The following is a 16,593-nucleotide window of genomic DNA, read 5'->3' as shown; positions in this document are numbered from 1 at the left end:
GCATACTTCCTTGCTCCTTTCCCTAAGGTAAAATCTGGTAGGCTTATAGTGGATTTGTGAAAGTTAATGCAACCCCTTGCTTTCACCCATCTGTCCTGTTAGATCCAGGATATGGAGACAATGATACATTGATTTCATCAGTACCTGAACCAGGACTGAGTGTTGGGGGTAGAGGTGGTATCTACTGTACCTTCTTGTCAATTTCCCTCCTTCTACATTGACCTGAAAAAACAGGACTGGTAAAAGCATATGCCAGGTAGGATAGGGGCCCACACCACATTGCTTTCACCTATCCAATATTTTTAAATCAGTGCAGATGAAAGGAATGGAATGAGGGAGAAAATGTAGATGATTGTCATGCATCCCTGATTGGTTCCTTGAGTGTTTAAATTAAGTGGGGAGGCATAAGTCTTACATCGGGCAGAATACATTTTTTCTTTCACTAGTAGCTCTAACATTATTCAGACAAGAGCAAGAAGGGCTGATCTAAGAGTAGGCTAATGTAATTACACATGATTTGATTCAATTCCAATGTGTACTTCCCACTGGTCCCCATGTTCCAGGTCAGTTTTTCCCCCTCCTTATTTGAAGCACAAGCTCTGACTCATGACTACTAGTCTTATTAGGTTAACTGGGACTGATTGCAAAGAATAGACAAATCCTGAGAGAAACTGTCACATTGCAACTCTTCTAAAGAACAGTCAACATCAGCAAATCATCATGAAATATCACTGCACGATGCTCTTGGTGCTCCTCGCTTTCTTGGCCATCGCATGTAAGTCTTAAACTACCCTCTTGTGAAACAGACAAGGTCAGAATTACTAACATTATTATTGACTCATCTAGCTGTTTGAGTGATATTTTGCTATTTAGTTTTACTACAGACCATAATTTGCAAGTCTTTAAACTGTTACAATACTGTAAAATTACTGCTCAGCAGAAGCATTTTCTCTGGTGATAAATGCGGAATTGCTATAAACATCTAAGAAACTATTTATAATACTGTACCTGTATTTCATGAACGTGTGAAAGGTAATTTAATCAAATGAAGATACTTAAAATGATACAAAGGCAAATAAAACATCCTGTTTTTTAAATGACAGGTGATGTAAATGAAGCAGCTGCATTTCCAATTCCATGGGGATGCTCAAACTACAGCGGGGTCTGCCGTGCTGTCTGTCTGTCAGCAGAACTACCATTTGGACCTTTTGGATGTGCTAAAGGATTTGTGTATGTTTATTGTTACCTTGATTAATGTGATGCATAGGCTCTGTTTGAGAGTTACGTTGTGTACTTTTCAAAATGCTGTAATGTGTTGAATATTGATTTAGTGGCTGCCAATGTAAAGTACTACTATTAAAACATCTGTCTCTCTTTCAGATGCTGTGTCGCCCACGTCTTCTAAATCTCTTCAGTGTTTGTCCTGCGCCTAAACTTCCAGCTAAATCAATGCAACAGTTACTTTTCTATGCACTTTGGCATTTATCCTCTTGCAATTGAAGATAATGATTATAAGACCTGCATTCACAGATACTCCCTTGGTCTGCATTGATGTTCCTCCAACTTTTCTTCAATACCAACTACTCTGACATGATTATCACACACATGTTAAGAAATTAAATGGTTTGATATTTTAAAACACTACTTCAGAATAAAATGAGAATGGAAAATATAACATTGCTGTTGAGTAATACTGGCTATGATGTAGTTGTGCAGTGTAGAGAGCAACTTGAGCTAAGCCTGAAGCTGAGGCAACAATGCAATCCGATCTCTAAAGCCTTGTTCACATTGGCAGTTTGAAGTGACTCAAATCCTATTTATTTGTATATCTGATTTGAATCTGTTTTTTTTCCTGCAGTCTGAACAGCCAAAAAGAACATGGAATCAGACACCTTTGAAGGTGGTTTGAAGTCCGATACAAATCTGATTCCTGGCCATGTGACTTGTGTCTGAATGGTCAAATCTGATTTATTTGCCCTCAAGTGGTTTTTAGACTGTTATTCAGCGTATCTTGTTGTTGCTAGCTACGCTGTTGAAAGTTTGACAAGAACATGTGGTAGCTAACTAGCATGTTAATTGTTTACAAACAAATGAATGAATGTGCTAGAAAGCTAAACAGCTGCCTAGCTAGCTAGTTGACCTCTGTGGCCAGGGCTCTCGACTTTTTCCACTCACCCTCCCGGTACTGTCCCGAAGTGTAATTTTAACATTCCAAAACTGAACCATCCCAAAATTAAAATACTTAAAAAAAATGTTTTGATATGCCAACATGGGTCTAGGTCATTCGCAGTGCTTTTAAAGTAAGTGGTGTATTTCTGAGACAGATAAAGTCTCTATTGCATACACTTAATTTGTTAGTTTAAAAAAAAAAGCATCTTAATGAAAACAGACATTATTAATAATAATGTACTGTATTAATTTAACATGTTAACCCCATGTATACAATATATCTAAGAGAGAACAATGGTATTTCAAATTGGTTACTGAATAAACATTAGTTAGACATTTACAGTCCAGCACCAGCTGCCCCATGAAACATAACACAACAATATACAATAAAGAACGTGTGTGTGTGTGTTCCCCAGCCTTCACCGTCTCTGCTTCACCCTCCCTCTTCAGTCACTGAAGAATGGTCGCCATGACCTTTTTGAGCGCCACAACTTGCTAACGGCCAGGGCCAAAGTTTCTCTTTTTGGAACATAAAAAAAAAAAATCTGCCAGCCAATCAGATTTACCTGCCAAAATATAATTTTTGCTGAAATTACACACAAAAAACAGATGAGCATGCTCTGTAATGTTTCTAAAACAATAAATATATTACTAGTAAGAAGTGATGTGGTATATTGTTTCATTTAATTTTGTGACCGGAGTCATTTAACCAAAATGTCACAGATTAGACATATTTTCACCTGCCCCTTTAAGGCCAAGAGATTACCGTGGTCATGTTTATGCCTGTGAGATTGAGAGTAGGATCGTATCTGCGTTGCTTATCTTCCCTAACAGCATAGCTGGGGGAATGATCCCACCCCAAATGTTTTAAACCTATTTTTTTATAGCGCAGTGCAGCTGCCTTAGCTTCTCAAGTAATCAGGTGTGTAGTGCTGGGGGAGTGCAAGGGAGCAGTGATACCTCACTTTTTTCAATTTGAGATTACAAGGGAAATTTATTCTGATCAATTCTAAATAAAATTATATTTAATTACAACAAAGGTTCCATGGAAAAACAAGAGAATGACAAACCAAATAAATATGTAGGCTACAGCAGCCTAGAGGTAGGCAAATTGTGTTATCCCTGTCTTCTCTCTGGCAAATAATGAAGATCTGTAGGCTACATGTGTGCACTGCAGAGGCCCATTGGAGGCTTGACAACTTTAGAACGTTAAAAAAAGAAAGTCACCGGTCTGCCTTGATGTTCAGAAAACTCCACCGACCTGCTCTTGGAACCCAAAACAATAATGTGACCACTTGTTACAGCAAAAATTCTGCCGTGCACACCCAAACCAGAGTGGCCACCGTAAAGACCGAGAGCCTGACCCTCTCTGGAAGTTGCTGTAGCCTTGCTTGGGATCTTTAGCCTATATTGAATATTGGTTGAGACGCATGGCCCGTTAGGGTAGTCTATGTCAGGGTTGGAAATTGGAAATGTGAATTGGTACAGGTTGAAGGTAATTGTAGAAATGGCAAGCTCATCTCCTTTCCAAGACCCCAACTTTCTTTTGGTTTTTCTATTGGAATAAGGTCACACCAATCATTTTATTACTCCACAACAGTGCCTTCAAACATCCCCTTTCTCTCCATCTGCAGACCTCTTAAGCCACGTAGAGAATCTCTGGCAGTTGGATACGCTACCGTACAGGAGTGACAAGCTCATCACACAGTCCAGACAAGATGTAGAAGCCATGCATCTACTGGAGAAGACAGTCAGGGTTGAAGTGGATGTGGTTCAAAAAGGTATGCCACTCCCCTTTTGTGGAAGAAGTACTGGCTCATCTGCGAGGGACAGAGAAGCTGTCCAAGGATCCAGAGAAAGCAGCAGTATACAACGCAGAGGTTCACAAATTGGTGGAGTCCGGCCACGTTAAGAAGGTATCCCCGGTAGCAGTCGAAGAGTACCAGGGTTGGTCCATTCCACATCATTTGGTCCATCACAATGGGAAAAACAGAGTTGTCTTCAACTGTTCCTTCAACTACAGGGGCAAGAGCTAGAACGAACAACTCTTTCCCGGACCCAACTTGGGAGCCACTCTGTTTGGAGTCCTTCTCCGTTTCCAGGGAACACTGGAAATCAGCAGTGACAAAGGGGATTTTACATCAAGTCCGCCTGCTACCCGAAGACCAGCCTCTTCTCCGGTTTGTGTGGCGAGACCTAAACCATGATGATTGCCCTGATGTCTATGAGTGGCAGGTTCTTCCCTTTGGGATGCCATGTAGCCTCTGCTTCCTTCCAGAAGCATATGTTCGACCACAGTGAGCCTGAAGAAGATTTGCGCTTTTCTGTAGAACGCTCTTTCTATGTAGACAACTGTCTACAAAGCCTCCGCTCTGCGGGTGCAGCCAATAAACTGGTGGACAAGCATAAGCACCATCTTGCTGAGGGAGGATTCGATCTACGCCAGTGGGCCAACAATCTCCAGCAGCCATCGAACACCTACCTCAAGAGTCCAGGGCTGAGAGCAGTGAGCTGTGGTTCACCCAGGATGGCGTGGAAACCCAAGAGCACACCCTTGGATTACAATGGCAATGTCTGTCCGACACTATTGGCTACAAGCAAGGTCACATGGAGAAAGTTGTACCCACCATATAAATCGGATCCTTGCCAGCCAGTAGGATCCACTCGGCTTCATCGTCCCATACACCACACGGGCCAAGGTTGTGGTCCCGAGGCTCTGGAATAAGAAAAGTGGGTGGGATTACCCTGACCTACCTGAAGATCTTCTCCAAGTGTGGCTTATTTGGGAGAACAAACTTCCACAGCTGTCTCAGGACACACTGACAAGGTGTTACGTCAGCCCGACATGGATCTTCCAACCAGCACAACAAGTGTTCACGTCTTCAGTGATGCCTCAGAACGTGCATATGGTGCCGTTGCGTACCTCCGTACTGAAGACACCAATGGACGGATCTAAGTGGCATTCCATGCATCAAGATGAAGAGTGGACTCGAAATGACAGTCGATGCCAAGACTTGAGCTCTGCGCTGCACTCACCGGTGCCCAGCTGGCAGTGATCATCCGAAAATAACTCACCCTGGGAATCCACGAGGTCACGTACTGGTCGAATTCTACAACAGCCTTAACCTGGCTCCAGTCAGACTCCTGCAGGTACAAAGTATTTGTAGGCACAAGAGTTGCAGAAATACCAGAGCTCACAGACCACAGGCCCAAAAATCCAGCTGACAATATCACATGCGGCAAGATGCCGTCTCAGCTTTCAGAACACAACCGTTGGAGTCCAGGTCCTCCATTCCTGTGCCAGGCCCAGTCATCTTGCCTGAGAAGGCCATACCAAGTACCTCCTGACGAAGCAGAGGATCTGCGGAAGCCTACCTTCTGTGGACTCCTGTCAGTGGACACAAAGTCGTCTCTCCCCGATGTTGCCCAGTTCAATACTTTCCATGAGCTGATGTAATCCACAGTGCACTTACTACATGGGGCGGCCAGTCGTGCAGACAGACCTTCAGACAAAAATTTAAAGCAAGCAGAACTTGGAAGTACTCAGACATGCTCAGTCAGAGCTTCCCAGATGACCTCTCCCTACTGGAGTCAGGCAAGACAATCCCTCCGAGCAGCCATCTGCTCCTTACTTTGCTACCTGCCAACTTTACGGTTTTTACATTTTAATTACGTTTATATTTTTAGTTTTTCCCCTCAATCGTCTTTTTTCATTCAACTCCCCCCCCCCCCCCCCCCCCCCCGGACGTTTTATCAGGATGTGGTTCGTCAGGACCTCCACCGACCGAAGCTAAGTAGTAACATTAACATGATGCCTTATAATTGCAGTCGCTGTACTCATAATGTACAGGACAACATTCGCCTTATAGCTGTGCTGCAAGCCCAGCTTCAGACGCAATCGTTAAGCAAGTGTAATTTAAGTGTAGGACAGGATGAAACAGCATCTGTGCTACCAGTAAGTACAGATAGTAGTATAAATCCCCTCGCACAGTCCCCGCAGCTGGATAACTTTCTCATGGCTTCTGGAAGGAAATGCTGTAGGAATGCTCAACCGGTGTCGCTCATTCAGCTGACAGAAACATTCAACCGGTTCGCCCCATTAAGCAGCGAGTCAGAGTCAGAGGCCAAGCCTTCTCTGGTCTCTACTCCTCCCATTAAGGGGTCTGAGACTCCGAAGCCTCCCATCATTAGCTCTGACAAATTGAAAACCCTTGTCATTGGCGACTCCATTACCCGCAGTATTAGACTTAAAACGAAACATCCAGCGATCATACACTGTTTACCAGGGGGCAGGGCTACCGACGTTAAGGCTAATCTGAAGATGGTGCTGGCTAGTGTAGAGAGTATAGGAATATTGTTATCCACGTCGGCACCATCGATGCTAGGATGAAACAGTCAGAGGTCACCAAGCGCAACATAGCTTCAGCCTGTAAATCAGCTAGAAAGATGTGTCGGCATTGAGTAATTGTCTCTGGCCCCCTCCCAGTTAGGGGGAGTGATGAGCTCTACAGCAAAGTCTCACAACTCAATCGCTGGTCAAAAACTGTTTTCTGCCCTCCCAAAATATATAATTTGTAGAGAATTGGCCCTCTTTCTAGGACTCACCCACAAACAGGACCAAGCCTGGCCTTTTGAGGAGTGACGGACTCCATCCTAGCTGGAGGGGTGCTCTCATCCTATCTACCAACATAGACAGGGCTCTAACTTCCCTAGCTTCACAATGAGATAGGATGCAGGCCAGGCAGCAGACTGTTAGCCAGTCTGCCAGCTTAGTGGAGTCTGCCACTAGCACAGTCAGTGTAGTGAGCTCAGCTATCCCCATTGAGATCGTGTCTGTGCCTCGACCTAGGTTGGGCAAAACTAAACATGGCGGTGTTCGCCTTAGCAATATCACTGGAATGAAGACCTCATCCATTCCTGCCATTATTGAAAGAGATTGTGATACCTCACATCTCAAAATAGGGCTACTTAATGTTAGATCCCTCACTTCCAAGGCAGTTATAGTCAATTAACTAATCACTGATCATAATCTTGATGTGATTGGCCTGACTGAAACAAGGCCTGATGAATTTACTGTGTTAAATGAGGCCTCACCTCCTGGTTACACTAGTGACCATATCCCCCGCATCTATGTAGCCTACTCAATCACTTTGTATAGCTACTGTTTACAGGCCTCCTGGGCCATATAGAGCATTCCTCACGGAGTTCCCTGAATTCCTATCGGACCTTTGTCATGATCGTCGTAAGAAGCGGACCAAAATGCAGCGTGGTATATGTTCATGATGATACTTTAATTAAAGAATGCACTGAACACTGAATACAAAACAATAAACGACCGTGATGCTATAATAAGAACTGTGCTGACAGAAGCAACTAACATAGACTATCACCCACCACGCACAATGACAAAACAGGCTACCTAAATATGGTTCCCAATCAGAGACAACGACTAACACCTGCCTCTGATTGAGAACCATATCAGGCCAAACACAGAAACAGACAAACTAGACATCCAACATAGAATGCCCACTCAGATCACACCCTGACCAAACAAAACATATAAACATACAAAGCAAACTATGGTCAGGGCGTGACAACCTTGTAGTCATGGCAGATAATATTAGATCATTTTTGGTGACTTTAATATTTTCACATGAAAAAGTTTACAGACCCACTCCAAAAGGCTTTCAAAGCCCTCGTCGCTCAGTGGGTTTTGTCCAACATGTCTCCGGACCTACTCACTACCACAGTCATTCTCTGGACTTAGTTTTGTTCCGTGGAATAAATGTTGTGGATGTTAATGTTTTTCCTCATAATCCTGGACTATCGGACCACCATTTTATTACGTTTACAATCGCATCAAATAATCTTATCAGACCCCAACTAAGGATTATCAAAAGTCTTGCTATAAATTCTCGGCCAACCCAAAGATTCCTAGATGCCCCTCCAAGACTCCCTCCGCCTACCCAAGGACATCAGAGTACAAAAATCAGTTCACCACCTAACTGAGGAACTCAATTTAACCTTACCCAATATCCTAGTTGCAGTCGCACCCCTAAAAACATTTGTCATAAGAAACTAGCTCCCTGGTATAAAACAAAATACCCGAGCTCTGAAGCAAGCTTCCAGAAAATTGGAACGGAAATGGCGCCACACCGAACTGGAAGTCTTCCGACTAGCTTGGAAAGCCAGTACCGTGCAGTATCGAAGAGCCGCTGTCCCCAGTCCACCTGGCCATGCTGCTGCTCCAGTTTCAACTGTTCTGCCTGCGGCTATGGAACCCTGACCTGTTCACCGGACATGCTACCTGTCCCAGACCTGCTGTTTTCAACTCTCTAGAGACAGTAGGAGCAGTAGAGATACTCTGAATGATCGGCTATGAAAAGCCAACTGACATTTACTCCTGAGGTGCTGACCTATTGCACCCTCGACAACCACTGTGATTATTATTATTTGACCCTGCTGGTCATCTATGAACATTTGAACATCTTGGCCATGTTCTGTTATAATCTCCATCCGGCACAGCCAAAAGAGGACTGGCCACGTCTCATAGCCTGGTTCCTCTCTAGGTTTCTTCCTAGGTTCTGTCCTTTCTAGAGACTTTTTCCGAGCCACCGTGCTTCTAGTATTGCTTGCTGTTTGGGGGTTTAGACTGTGTTCCTGTACAGCGCTTTGTGACATCAGCTGATGTAAGAAGGGCTTTATAAATACATTTGATTGATTGATTGATCTGGTGACGCTGGCCCCGGAGTATGATAACAACACCAGACTGATTCGTGTTGGAGGTCGGCTTTGGAGGTATGACCAGCTGGGCCCTGACAATCTTCACCCAGTGGTTCTGGACCCAGGTAATCCGCTCAACAGGTTGCTGATCAATAAATATGATGAGCAGCTGAGGCACCCGGGCCCAGAGAGGGTGTTTGAGGAGTTAAGTCGAATGTTCTGGTTTTCTGAGAGGGAGGGCAGCCATTCATCGTTTTCAGCTTGGCTGGACCGAATGCAGGAAGTGGTCAGCCAGATGTGCCTAGGATGACTGACCTGCCTACAGCCCGACTGCAGCTCCACAAGCCCACATTTTATTATACAGGCGTGGACTGCTTTGGAAGTAATGAAAAGAGATTGGGTATCATCTTTAAGTGCATGACCACCCGGGCTGTACATGTGGATCTACTGACAAACATGGATTCCGATTAGTTGCTAATGGCATTGAGACGCTTCATCGCTTGAAGAGGAAAACCCTTTGAGATCCTGTCTGATCAAGGACCATATCTCATGGGAGGGGAGAGAGCTACAAGGGACCTTCATGACTCTCCACCCACAGCTTCAGGAGCAGTTAGCCAGTCAGAAGATTCACTTCGCCTTCAACCCACAAAGTGCACCACACTTTGGAGGATGCTGGAAGAGGGAGATCAGATCCATCAAGACTGCCCTGCAAACTACCTTTGGTGCGCAGACAATCTCTGAAGAGGTGCTGAGGACTGTCCTAATTGATATAGAAGGGATCTTAAACTCCAGGCCCTTGGGATATGTGTCGTCAGACATCGCAGATCCGGATCCAATCACTCCTAACTCTTCTCATGGGGCGGCCAGACTAGTCACTACCACAGGTGGTCTACCCAGTCTGAAACCAGTCTGAACTGAGTTTGAACTGCTTAGTCACGAAAGATGGAGACGCAGCCAGGTTCTAGCCGACCATTTCTGGCACTGCTTCACACGGAAATACTTACCCACACTTCAAGCCCGCCATAATGGCTTCTAAACCTGCATTGCTTGCTGTTTGGGGCGGCGCCGGAGCTACTTCTGGTGCTGACAGAGATGGCCGCCTCGCTTCGCGTTCCTAGGAAACTATGCAGTATTTTGTTTTTTTATGTGTTATTTGTGTACTTACATTGTTACCCCAGGTAATCTTAGGTTTTATTACATACAGTCGGGAGGAACTATTGGATATCAGAGCAACGTCAACTCACCAACATTACGACCAGGAATACGACTTTCCCGAAACAGATCCTCTGTTTGGCCTACCACCCAGGACAATGGATCGGATCCCAGCCGGCGACCCAAAACAACGGTGCCGTAGAAGGGGCAGACGGAGCGGACTTCTGGTTAGGCTCCGTAGACGGTACATCGTGCACCGCTCCTGAGCATATTACTCGCCAGTCTCTTGACAACAAGGTAGACGAAATCCGAGCAAGGGTGGCATTCCAGAGAGACATCCGAGACTGTAACATTCTTTGTTTCACTCGAGACACGCTATCTGAGTCGGTACAGCCACCTGGTTTCTTCATGCATCGCGCCGACAGAAACAAGCATCTCTTCGGTAAGAAGAAGGGCGGGGGTGTATGCCTTGATTAATGAGACGTGGTGTGATCATAACAACATACAGGAACTCAAGACCTTTTGTTCATCTGACTTAGAATTCCTCACAATCAAATGCCGACCACATTATCTACCAAGAGAACCAAGAGAATTGGAATTCTACCAAGAGAATTCATACTCACAGTCATGTTTATTCCCCCCCAAGCAGACACATCGACGGCCCTGAAAGAACTTCATTGGACTATGTAAACTGGAAACCACGTATCCTGAGGCGCATTTATTGTAGCCAGGGATTTTAACAAGGCTAATCTGAAAACAAGGCTCCCCAAATTCTATCAGCATATCGATTGTGCTACCAGGGCTGGCAAAACCCTAGACCACTGTTATTCTAACTTCCGCTACGCATAAAAGGCCCTCCCCCGCCCTCCCTTTGGAAAAGCTGACCACGACTCCATTTTATTGCTCCCTGCCTATAGACAGAAACTAAAACAGGAAGCACCCGCGCTCAGGTCTGTTCAACGCTTGTCCGACCAATCAGATTTCATGCTTCAAGATTGCTTCGATCACATGGACTGGGATATGTTCTGCATTGGGGTGAACAACAACATTGACGAATACGCTGATTCGGTGTGCGCATTAACAAGTGCATTGGTGATGTTGTGCCCACAGTGTCTATTAAAACATTCCCCAACCAGAAACCATGGACACGAACCACTGCTTTTAATCAGGGCAAGGTGACCGGAAACATGACCGAATACAAACAGTGTAGCTATTCCCTCCACAAGGCACTCAAACAAGCTAAGCGTCAGTACAGAGACAAAATGGAGTTGCAATTCAACGGCTCGGACACGAGAGGTATGTGGTAGGGTCTACAGTCAATCGGACTACAAAATAAAAACCAGCCCCATCGCGAATCAGGATATCTTGCTCCCAGGCAGACTAAATATATTTTTTGCTCGCTTTGAGGACAATACAGTGCCACTGACATGGCCTGCTACCAAAACCTGTGGGCTCTTCTTCACTGTAGCCAACGAGAGTAAAACATTTAAACATGTTAACCATCGCAAGGCTGCAGGCCCAGACGGCATCCCGGGCGCGTCCTCAGAGCATCGCAGACCAGCTGGCGGGTGTGTTTACAGACATATTCAATCAATCCTTATCCCAGTCTGCTGTTCCCACATGCTTCAAGAGGGCCACCATTGTTCCTGTTCCCAATAAAGCTAAGGTAACTGAGCTAAATGACTACTGCCCTGTAGCAGTGCTTAGAGAGACTAGTCAAGGACCATATCACCTCCACCCTACCTGACACCCTAGAGCCACTCCAATTAGCTTACCGCCACAATAGGTCCACAGACAACGCAATCGCCATCACACTGCACACTGCCCTAACCCATCTGGACAAGAGGAATACCTATGTAAGAATGCTGTTCATCGATTACAGCTCAGCATTTAACACCATAGTACCCTCCAAACTCGTCATTAAGCTTGAGACCCTGGGTCTCGACCCCGCCCTGTGCAACTGGGTCATGGACTTCCTGACGGGCCTCCCCCAGGTGGTGAGGGTAGGTAACAACATCTCCACCCCGCTGATCCTCAACAATGGGTCTCCACAAGGGTGCGTTCTCAGCCCTCTCTTGTTCTCCCTGTTCACCCACGACTGCGTGGCCATGCACGCCTCCAACACAATCATCAAGTTTGCAGACGACACTACAGTGGTAGGCTTGATTACCAACAACGACGAGACGGCCTACAGGGAGGTGGTGAGGGCCCTCGGAGTGTGGTGTCAGGAAGATAACCTCACACTCAATGTCAACAAAACAAAGGAGATGATCATGGACTTCAGGAAACAGCAGAGGGAGCAGCCCCCTATCTACATTGATGGGACAGTGGTGGAGAGTTTTAAGTTCCTCGGAGTAAACATCACAGACAAACCAGGGTCCACCCACACAGACAGCGTGGTGAAGAAGGCGCAGCAGCGCCTCTTCAACCTCAGGAGGCTGAAGAAATTTGGCTTGTCACCAAAAGCACTCACAAACTTTTACAGATGCACAATCGAGAGCATCCTGTCGGGCCGTATCACCGCCTGGTACGGCAGCTGCTCCGCCCATAACCGGAAGGCTCTCCAGAGGGTAGTGAGGTCTACACAACGCATCACCGGGTGCAAACTACCTGCCGTCCAGGACACCTACACCACCCGATGTCACAGGAAGGCCAAAAAGATCATCAAGGACAACAACCCCCCGAGCCACTGCCTGTACACCCTGCTATCATCCAGAAGACGAGGTCAGTACAGGTGCATCAAAGCGGGGAACGAGACTGAATAACAGCTTCTATCTCAAGGCCATCAGACTGTTAAACAGCCATCACTAACATTGAGTGGCTGCTGCCAACATACTGACTCAACTCCAGCAACTTTAATAATGGAAAAATGTATGTAATCAATTTATCACTAGCCACTTTATATGTTTACATACCCTACATTACTCATCTCATATGTATAAACTGTACTCCTATATAACTTCTACTGCATCTTGCCTATGCCGTTCGGCCATCACTCTTATATATTTTTATGTACATATTCGTATTCATTAATTTACACTTGTGTGTATAAGGTAGTTGTTGTGAAATTGTTAGGTTATATTACTTGTTAGATATTACTGCATGGTCGGAACTAGAAGCGCAAGCATTTCGCTACACTTGCATTAACATCTGCTAACCATGTGTATGTAACAAATAAATTAGATTTTTAGGCTGGGTTTCTGTACAGCACTTTGAGACATCAGCTGATGTATGAAGGGCTTTATAAATACATTTGATTTGAGGATAAGGAAGACCTTGTAGTTGGGACCGTTGTGATGATCAGTATCCTAGGGCACTCTGGCAAGTTGGATATGTCAAGTCAGTTATCCCTGGAGCAGACGCGAAAGTGAATGACAGCAGAGATCCAAGCTTAGGACAGAACCTATGTCAGGCCTGTTGCTCGACTCATCCAGCTGCCCACCCTTCCTCAAGAAGGTACTTACCCTTAGCTGGCTTGTCAGTTGAAGCAAATATGTACAATCCATGCAGCTGTAAAAACAGCCAGCTCATTTCCTTTCCAAGGCCCCAAGTTTCTTTTGGTTTTCCTACTGGAATAAAGTCATGCCAATCATCACTATTTTATTAGGCTGATTAGCAGCCTTTTTCCAGGGATTTAGTTAAACCCATTTAATCCCGAATTCTTCCCAGACATGACAATATCCAAATCTTGTGTCATTAGTATGCCTTTGAAGTAATCAATCATCATTTTTTAAAATAGTTTTCATGGAAAAGTAGGTAAAAAAAAAGGGTGTTTTATGGTCGGTCACAATTGTGACCGGTGGGATAATGTGATGTATACTGAATTAACATATTTCTCCTATGCAGTCATAAAAATGCTTATATATCCCAGCCAATTTATTAACACATTTAAAACTCTGTCACTGGCAGTCCCCAACATTGCTACTAGAATGTCCCATCACATTCTAGTGTGACTATTTTACATATCGAAAACCCTTTTATGACACCGATATGAATACTGAGAGCAAAAGCAAAAATCAACAACCATCAACGTATTTCAACATTGTTACTTTAGTGCAACATGTATTGAAACATTAATATTGTAACATTTGAACTTGTACTTTAGTGCAATATTCATTGTAACATTGTCATTGTGACATTTTAGTGCAACATCCACTAACAACTGTATAGCAGTTATGTTCACATTGAACATAAAGATAATATTTAGGATAGAGGTAGCCTGTAGAACATGCATTCAAGTAGAGGCCTACACTGAACAAAATAACATAAAAAATGTAATATATATATTATACACATACGTGTGTGTATATATCTATGTGTACAATATATATATATATATAAATGTTTGTATTACAGTAGGCTTCAGAACCAAGTGCACGATTAGTTTGTGCATCACTATTTTGAACTACGATCAGTCAAATACTGTAATACAGTATGTCTTGAATCAATTGATCCTCTTTCCAAAAACATTTCAGTCATTTTGATTGTCTTTTTCCATTTTTCTTCCGACTTTTCTTTCTAGAGTCCGTTGTACTGCTTCTACCCTTTATTGACTTTTCTATTTTTCTTATATTGGCTTTTTCAGCCCTTTTTTCCCCATTCGCTCTTATCTGCTTTTCTACTGTCCATGGTATATCTTGAAGCACTCAATCTGCAGTGGCGCTTTGCATTTCTCACATGCATATGTAGTGCGTTTGTCACAATGACGACATCGATGGAACCGGTGCATCGTGTTGATTGGCCAGTGAGAAGCTTTGTCATATCTTGCCTGATCTTCAATAGTAGCAGCCAGTAGAGATTTCCTTCCGTGGCTTGGAGGTTTCGTGACAAACTTTTGCACAAGAGACTGGCCCACGATCCATGAGAAGGTGAGCAGATTGATGGTCCCTCCCATAACATCTCTGTAAAATAAATGGCTGTTTACGAGTGCACTGTTGCGAGACCATGCAAAGATGGGCCACCACCACTTCTTAGACCTGATGGAGATATGGTATCTTGAAACCTGTAGGTTGTGAAGTTCAACACCACCCATGTACTCATTGTATCGGTTGATGCATTTTGGTTGTGGGACTTTGTCAAAGGCACGTCACTCCTTGTTCCATCTCTTGACAGAGGTCTCACTGTATTTCTCCTTCATGTTTCTTGCCACTGTGACAATGTTATTGTCTTTCTAATGGACCGGCAACTTGTCTCCTTGGGTCAGAACCTCAGAGGTTCCACGGGGTAACTTCATGAAGTTCTTCTGTGGCTTGAATGAGACATCAAACAGACGATATTGCCTCATCGTTCTAGAGCTCCCATATCCTCTTTTTGTCATTTCATCGAGGAGTGCAAGCGAAGTGAAGAGGTTGTCATGAAGGAACTTGCAACCTTGAGGCACCTGAGATTGCTCTGCAACACCAAGAACGACACTGGGTCCATGACCCAACCCAGTCTCAGGGAGGAGGGTGTGGGGTGGTGAGGGGTAGGTCATCATCCCTGATAACGTTGTTCCTGTCATGATCAGTTTGCATAGGTTCAGCATATACATTCAACAGCCTGGCTGGCAAATGGCCTGTCTCCCCCTCATAGTCCATATCTGACCCATCTCTCTCGCAATCTCTGAGGGATAACTGCAATGTTGCACGCCTTGTCTGAGCAGTCACCGAGATCCAACATATCCAGAACTTGACTCGAAGTGTAACTAAAAGAAAGAACAGAGTAGAAAGTTAGGTAGAACAAGAACTACAGTATGTGTTAGTATAAGTATTTGTATACCTAGATGCACTGTGTTATCCCGCCGGTCACTATAGTTGCCATCAACATGTTTACTCATTCTATGACCACACTGAACAAAGTTGAGTAATTGCAAATGCATATATCAATACTAGACACCTTAAAAGTTGACGTGTACCAAAAATATTTGTCCTATTTGAATGTTAACATACTTCACTAAACTTTTGTATGAGAGCTTTAATAATGGACCCATAGTCTTCTCATGGTGCAACCAGGAAGTAAACAGCTCTGGTCATGTGACAATTTACACTAAACATGTGACTGCACATTTTTCATTGAGACCCTTTATTATTCAAATTTTTGCTGGAAATGCATTGATATATCATTCAGTAAAACTTTTAGAGCCTTATAAGGGAAAAAAATGTGACTTGTGGGATTAAGTAGGTTAATACCCGACCAGGCAGGGCCTTAGTCAGTCTGTAGTTTCCATTCTGATGTCCAACCTGTTTTTCTCTCTTGCTTATCCTACTTCGTTAGAAGAAATGGCTTTTCTTTCTTGTGTTGGTGCGTGCAGCAAAATCTAAGTGCTAAAATTCTGATGTCTTGTTGTTTGGAGCTAAATAGTGTCTGTTGTAAATATATTCCATTTGTGTTAAACTAGCTTTCGTACTCACGCTAGCATTAGCATTGTCATCCGGAATACATTACTATTTAGCGATTAGAATTTGTCTGTGGTGCTAGGCTATTTTCAGTTGTAGATCGCTCATGCTTATTATGTTTTATAATGTGTAGATATTTCTACATTGCTCTATTGTTCTTTTTGCATCTAGCATG

General features: G+C 44.1%; 1 protein-coding gene across 1 annotated transcript; it reads left to right on the top strand.

Moving 5' to 3' along the window:
• The first annotated feature begins 678 nt into the window (after window positions 1-678).
• On the top strand, window positions 679-1,672 carry defb4 (defensin beta 4). Its single transcript, NM_001195169.1, is given in 3 exon segments — window positions 679-775; window positions 1,104-1,230; window positions 1,381-1,672. Coding segments are annotated over 3 exon segments (207 nt in total). The 5' UTR covers window positions 679-720; the 3' UTR covers window positions 1,406-1,672.
• The last annotated feature ends 14,921 nt before the right edge of the window (window positions 1,673-16,593 follow it).

This window comes from Oncorhynchus mykiss, chromosome 27 (genome assembly GCF_013265735.2).
Source record: "Oncorhynchus mykiss isolate Arlee chromosome 27, USDA_OmykA_1.1, whole genome shotgun sequence".
Classification (NCBI taxonomy): domain Eukaryota; kingdom Metazoa; phylum Chordata; class Actinopteri; order Salmoniformes; family Salmonidae; genus Oncorhynchus; species Oncorhynchus mykiss.
The sequence above is the reverse complement of the archived record's forward strand: the minus strand, read 5'-3'. Positions and strand labels throughout refer to the sequence as shown.